The 7,141-nt window shown below is 46.4% G+C and overlaps 1 protein-coding gene across 6 annotated transcripts in view; it reads right to left on the reverse strand.

Annotated features, from left to right (window-relative positions):
* Positions 1-852: 852 nt before the first annotated feature.
* AREL1 (apoptosis resistant E3 ubiquitin protein ligase 1) overlaps positions 853-7,141 on the reverse strand; it is a 22,178-nt gene continuing 15,889 nt past the window's right edge. For 3 of the 6 annotated variants that reach the window (XM_009319387.1, XM_009319389.1, XM_009319388.1), the window contains 2 exons: positions 6,293-6,468; positions 2,971-6,105 (listed from right to left, as the gene is read on the reverse strand). In XM_009319387.1, the coding sequence (XP_009317662.1) occupies positions 6,003-6,105; positions 6,293-6,468 (279 nt within the window). In that variant the 3' untranslated portion in view covers positions 2,971-6,002. Of the gene's footprint in view, positions 1,573-2,970; positions 6,106-6,292; positions 6,469-7,141 lie in introns of those variants that run through there. The other 3 variants (XR_663400.1, XR_663398.1, XR_663399.1) reach the window with 3 other exon arrangements.

Genomic DNA, 7,141 nt, shown 5'->3' on the forward strand with positions numbered 1-7,141 from the left:
ATAGAGGCCTCTGCAAATCTGAGCTAAACAGCAGATCACTTCCCCAGACAAATCTGAGGATGAGGTTCCATCATCCTCCAAGAGGACTGCAGAGAATTGTATTTCCTTGCGTTTCTTCACCCACTGCCATTAGCGGCATTATCTCATCTCGAGGCAACCTCACACTCAGCTACTGAAGCACAAGATAGCCCCAAACAGCCATTCCTTCTGGTAAGAGATGAGATTTCTGCGATTACTCAGAAAATTGCATCAGTTTACAGGCCATCAGAATTATGTTAGCATAAATCCCTAAATTAAGGGGTGGGTGCGGGCCAACACACTTCTTGCAAGCTTATCGGAGAATTGCCTCAAGAGGGAGAGAAGAATTTGGTTTTGGCCACTGCAGAGTCACTCCCCCAAAAACCACCCAAACTCAGTCTGGCCTTCACGTGCCTCAGAGAAAACTCTGGAGCAGTCTTAGGCCAATTCCAGTTTCTCCATCCCTCATATGGTGCAAGAACTCCGCTTCCTTCGTCTATATTCATTGCAGCTTTATACCAAGGCTGAGAGGCTTGGCTTTCGGCCTCACTCCCCACTTCCAACCTCATGTGCAATTGCCCACGCCTCAACATACTTTGTAGCACGCCATCCCTGCAGAAGGGTAGCTGGAAAAGACTGATTGGGAATTTTGGGTGAACTTCAGCTACAGCTGTTTTGTTTTACTGCAAAAAAAGTTATAGCAAATTCTGTCTAAAAATGAACACATTCATGCAGTAACACCTCCCTCCTACAATCAAGTTTCATGCTCTGGAGAGCAGAGATTAGGGTTTCTCATGCATTCAATGAAGAAACAAACAAACAAACAAACAAACAAACAAGAGAAGAGTTTAAGAGGAAGATTCTAAAATCTCAGATTCTGCATCGTACGGCTGAAGCCAAGACAGGCTGATGTTCTGGTGGATTTTGCTGTTCCCCATGTTTTCCTTTTATAGTTCCCATAATCACACGTTCAAACTCTTTCTGCTGTCATGTGCCAGGTCAGTCAGACACAAGATGGTAGCAGAACAGCCAAAACCATACAAAACATAGTAATTCACTATGGGAACCAGGAGTTACAGCCTGGTCCAACTGACCAGCTCAGCCATAACACTACGAAAGCAAAAAGAAATCTTATCCAAATCAAGCATCATTTCTCCATTTTCTCATTCAGGTGTCTGAAGAAATTCCTTCTCCGTAGTTCTACAGTTGAGGCAAACAGAAAGCTGAGCAGAGAAACTGAATGCACAAAAATCCAGTTTCCCAAGCAGCACATCTTGACACATCTCAGGTCAAGTGGCCGTGTATGGAATCAAGGATCCTAAGACATCAGGCAACTCCTTGCTATTGCTGGAGACACAAGTTGGGGCATGTAGGATTCCAGCATGGAGTGCGTGGGCCTGATTTCTCTCCCAGCCCCAAGTCCATGCCAGGTGCCAGGATAAATGAAGGCTGTGGAGTCAGCAACAGGTCACTGTCACCACTCCCTCTCCAAGACATCACAAGAAACTGGTGATCAGGATGGACAATGTGGGCAGTCAGATGATATCATGCATCCTGCAAAGAGAGGCAGAAACTTTAGAACCTACTTCATGCTAAAGTAATCTAGCAAGCTGAGCTCTCTCCTTCACACCCAAACAAGATAGTGTTTCTGAAAACTCCAGCTTCAACTTGGCCCCCTTCCCATGAGTAATACTGGTCATGGCATGTAAAGACATGCCCACATGGTTTGCTGTGTATCATTTTGCTCATGCCAGGTTTGCAGAGAAAGTCACCCACCTTTTAGTGCCCTGACCCCAACTCCAGCAGGTCTAGACTCACAACCTCTGCAATTTCCAGGGGACACTGGAACTTCAGTTTCTGGATTCTTCATAATGCTCACCACCGCCTTATCTAACCTCTGTCTTCTGAGTCCAGCATAAGACAACTTTGTTCCCACAAGGACCTTCTAAATAATACCATGACCCAGCACAATGCCACAGAGGCAATTCCTGAGACTCACATACACTGCTCACTTTCTTCTGTAGCTAGCGCTCATGGCTTGAAAGCCAGAATCAAGGCTAGATGCTGGTTTCGTAATACGTGAGAACATCTGCCTAGTTATATGGTGGAACACATGCAGCCAGCCAATGCTATGCTGGCTCAAGATGGGCTAAATCTTTGTACAGCCCCGGAAACAGTGTTTTCATTGTTTTACAGGCAGCAATGCTAATGGACACAGAATCATGTTGCAGAATCTTCTCAAGTTTTAAAGTTATGATTTTAATCCTTAAGCTAAAAAAAAAAAAAAAGTCCAAGGAAAACAAGTGATAAATTGAATGCTTTTTGTCAGAGCTGGGAACAGCTCAAGCTCAAAGAATCACAGAAATTGGATACTGCCCCTGAAGGCAACAAGCTGTCAACTTGCTAATTACTCCGCTGTTCATTAGTGGACACTTGCAGGTACATTGTTCGCACCCTGCAATCTGAAAACATTTTATACAATTTAAAAAGGTGCAAAGGACTCAAACACACCCTTTTCTCCTGGCTCCATCTAACCTTCTTGACAGTACAGCGAAGCACAAGCAGTACAAATGCCTGCATCTCAAGAAGTCAGGTAATACACAGTGAGATGAAAAAGTAATTGCACCAACCGCATTATTAATTTACATAAAAGAGTCCTTAAAATACTTTCTGGCATTACCAGCTGCTTCAGCCCATTTTCCAGCCTACTGCAGAGAGACCTCATAGCAGCCTGTGAGCCCCAGCCCAGAGTCCTGCCTCTTCCCAGAAACTGGGAAGTCCTGGGTTCAGTCAGGCATCCTGAAAGGCTGCAGGTGGAGAACCATCCTCTCCCCCCTGCAGCAGATCTCAGCAAGACACCCGAAGACCTGGAGAAGCCCCTCACCCACGGACAGCACTAACCAGTTTGATTCCCTCTGTACAGCCCCGAAAGAACGCTGAGCTGAGAAGGCAGCATTTTTAAAATATTTTATTTATTATACAAACTATTTACAAAATCAGCTACTACAACCACAGGCTTCCAAATTTTGGCTGAACGCTGCCAGAAATTCACCAGAGAGAACTAGGATTTGACCTGTATCATCCACAGTTCCTGGTTTCTAAAAACATGCAACACTGCCTGCAGGTGCAGGCTGAAGCCAGGCCCTCTGCACCTCAAAGCAGCTTCAGGAAACACGGAACCTGTCTGAGAGGACACCAGGATCCTAAAGATTTCTACAGAAGGGCCTCTATTAAGTGGGAATAAATAAAGGGTAAAAATAAAAGTAACAAGCCTCTGCCAGAAGTAACATACAGTATAGGTGACCAAAGCACATCCCCATTGCCAGTGTTAAGGGCAGCATAAAAAGTGACTGCACTGGAAAAGGGTATAAAGCTGAGACAAGTTTAGAAACTCGTTTGTGATGGATCTCAGAAACATAGGACCCGCTAGGGGCTGACTGCGCTTGTGTTAAGAAAGTCCTTGGCATCTGCAGAGCTGCTGGGAAGCGTGGGGTGCTGGCTGCAATGCAATGAGAAGCATTTAGGAGCTCTTTCCAGCAGAGGAAGATAGCCCAATGTCCAACTACTTCGTACTCAGAATAAAAAAGTCCAGCTCAAGAGAAGAAGGGAGAAGATTCCTGAGGAAGATGTCACTGGCAGAGTTGGCCCATAGCTACAAGGCTGGAAACATCCTCACCGGGTAAGAGTGCGACACAAGGCTGCAATGTGGGAACAGCACCAAGCTGCGTCTCCCAACAAACAGGAGTTAAGCCGAGCACTGCCACCTCCTCTCAGTCCCTGGAGAAAACAGTGAAGTGGTGGCATGGAGAACACAGGAGCTGTAACTCTGCTGACCATGGAAGCCATCTGCAGTGTAAAATGGTACCATACTCTCCACCCAAAGGAGTTCAGGACCTTACAGAATGGAGCCTTCACTAAAAAAGGGAGAACAGCCACTACTAAAGTGATCTGTCAGAGCGCAACAGTGGCAACTCTCAAGCTGGCAGCCTCCCAGCACCTCAGTGCCAATGAGGGAATGAATTCACAAGGCAAAGAAATCCCCCTGAGTAGTCCCAATGCTCAGCTGGCTGCTTTTTGGCACCAAAATGGCTTATTTTTTTCTGTACAGAAGTAACACACTCAGCCCAAGAATGGCTAAGATGCTGCCTTAAAAACATTTTCTAGATGTAGAATGTTGCCCCCAAATTCCCAGTCAGTTCAACTAAGCTATACTGGAAAAGCACACACAGTTATCTTAAAATATCCATACTGTGCAGAAGTCTGCCTGGACCAGCTTGAGGACAGCAGAAGGGGACTGAAAAGGATGATGTGACTTTTTATCTAATACGGTGTTCTAAAATTAGTTCAGGGATGCCAGTCTGAGACTCCATTCTGGAAGAAATCCAGCAATTCCATAATCCAGTGAAAGCTTACATTGCAGGCAGTAGCACTACAGGTTTCTCACACTTTGACTCCTGCATGCCTTTGACTCTTGACCTGAACTGTCTAAGGGACTGTTGAGAACTGCAAGATCTTGAATTTTGCTTCACTGAAGAACTTATCAAGATTCCCAGATTCCCCTTCCCTTTATTTCCCTGGGAAGGGCTGAATGGACTGCCAGCAACAACACAACCCAATCATAAGCTTACTTCTCATGCTGGTCTGCCCACTCCTCTCCCCACAAGCCAGACAATGGTGAGTGCAGGCTGTTGAGTGATCACTTGAGCGAAGTTCTAGTTAACGTTTTGTGCTGGAAAGCCAGCAGCGCTGAATGGAACAGGAGGAAAGGAAAGCTGAAGAAAGAAGGTAGGAAGATTGGGAGGACAGAAAGCCAGCTGCTCTCCAGGCACCAGCACCCCTCTGGAAACTCTGCCTGAAATGCAGTAGAGAAAGAGAAGCCTCAGGCTGCTGCATGATAGAGGTAGAAGCCAAGACCCTGTGGGATGCCGGGGTGGAGGTACCACATTCTGCCCAGTACCACCACCCCAACAACAAACGCAAGCCCAGTGCACACTGTAGCTGCTTCCTGACCTGTCACTGTTATTACGTAACGTACATACCCTGAAGGTGAATGTGGGATAGGCATTGGTGCTCAGCATTGAGGGATCACACTCATGCCCATGCTCTCTCCCGAAGAAGGGGAAAGAAGGCAAGGGCATGGGACAGCTTCCTGTGCAACATCAACTGTCAGAAACATTCAATGGAGGAGAAACTCCTCTTCCAGTTCATTTGTAGAGGCTCATTACCAGCCACTGCTGGAGAAGTACATGCTTCTGCTGCTGGACCCTGGCGGAGGTAGTACAGGATCACTGTCAGGGCCAGCACTTGTGCTCCGATGAGACTGTTCCCCCCATTGGGTTACTCCCCCCAGTGGATACTGCCCATTTTTCTCTGTGGCACAGGTGACAGCAGCATCCAGAGCAAGACGGAGAAGAGAATCAGAAACCCTTCTGGGTCAGGTGCTGAAAGGATGGACAACCCTATACTCTTCATGAGTCATAGAGTTAAGTTAGCTATCAGGGAGCATCACTGGGGGAATTGAGCCAAGACATGGAAAGTTACTAAGGCTTCCTGTGAGCCAGGTTTCCAGCAGAGCTCCATGCTGGTCTTCCCTCTTCCTCCCAGAGAGCTACAATAACGGCAGCTCAGCAGATCTCCTGCACCTCACTAACTTCTGCTTATGAACTTCATCTTCTCACAGAAGGATAGGTGTACAGGGTGCAGGGAAATCAAGTGCAATATCTCCTTGATGAATGCACCACAGTCCTTTTGCTGTTTCACATTGAACCAAAGGGAGAATAAGGGAAAGGGAAAAGATGAGCTCTTGATGACATATTTGGGATACGGAAAGGCCACGTGACATCTTCTGGATGACAAATTCCTTTACGTGGAGTCTTTGCTCTGCCTCCATTGCCCGTGTGAAGGAAAGGAGAACAAGCAGAGGATTGAACCTGGGTCTTGCCACAAAGAGCCAGGAGGCTAAGTGGTCTCCTGGAAAGGGGAAATCATAGCATGCCAAAGCCCTCACAACCCTCGCTGATAGCTAGCTTCAGCATCTTGTGCATTTCTTCATAGGAGTCATAAGTAGGGAGGCACAGCTGGTTAAAACTGTAAAACAAAAGAAAAATTCCATTCAGACTAGATCTGAGAGGGGACCATCCCCACCAGCTGCTTTTAGATGGGTTGACACGAGCGTCACACACATTACATGTTATACACTGCTTGCCCACCACAACTAGCTGGTGTCATTCCCAAAACCACAATGCAGAAAGTCCTACCGCCCCAGGATACTTGCCAAGTGTGGGCTGTCGGCAAAGTACTGTGAGTTGGAGCCGCAATGATCTGGAAAGATGGACAGAGTGCAGCAAACCCTCCTGGGGGCAGCTGGGAGGAACCAGTTGTGAACTGCAAGAGCCTGGCCAGCTCTTCCTGTGTGAAACTGGAGACCACGGTCCAAAACCACCTCATGACCTGTTAGGAAACAGGAAGGTAAAGCCAGGTCAGCCAAGCAAATCAAATAAGCATATAACAAGTTGCAAGAAGATCAGTCAATTGCCCCTATTAATAGTCAGAATTTTTTTTGTTTGACCAGGGTGACACATAGAGGCAAGTATTACATAGTTTCTTCTTATCAGTTAAGACATGTCCCGTGCTACTACCTCCCACCAGTCCTTTCCCTTAAAGCAGAAAGATTTCTGCTCTCCCCACAGAGATTTTATTTTTAGAAATACCTGCATAGGCAATGAGGTAGGTTTACAATGCAGAAGCTCATTTGCTTCTTGCACTATGCTAATCTTTTGCTTTTTCACATCCTCTGGTACTTTTGTAGGAAGGTGGAACCATCCCAGTGTTTACAGCTAGAAGCTTGTACTCCCAATCTCTTTTCATCTCGGGTTTTTTGGCAGCTTCCATTATTTTTTTAAGTGAAGCTGCTACCATTCCCATACCGCTCACACTGGGAAAGGCAGGGAGGGATGGGAACAATTACAGGGTGCAAATTTAGGCTACTACATCAGTAGTCTTTACCACAGCACTGAATTCCAAACACTCCACATGGACTGCAATCATGATCTTCAAGCATCCCTTAGAGATAAGCATATCACCATGCACATCTTCAGTAGCTATAATTCCCACCAATTCCTCC

The sequence above is a fragment of the Pygoscelis adeliae genome, unplaced genomic scaffold, assembly GCF_000699105.1.
Source record: "Pygoscelis adeliae isolate BGI_AS28 unplaced genomic scaffold, ASM69910v1 Scaffold71, whole genome shotgun sequence".
In the NCBI taxonomy this organism is placed as follows: domain Eukaryota; kingdom Metazoa; phylum Chordata; class Aves; order Sphenisciformes; family Spheniscidae; genus Pygoscelis; species Pygoscelis adeliae.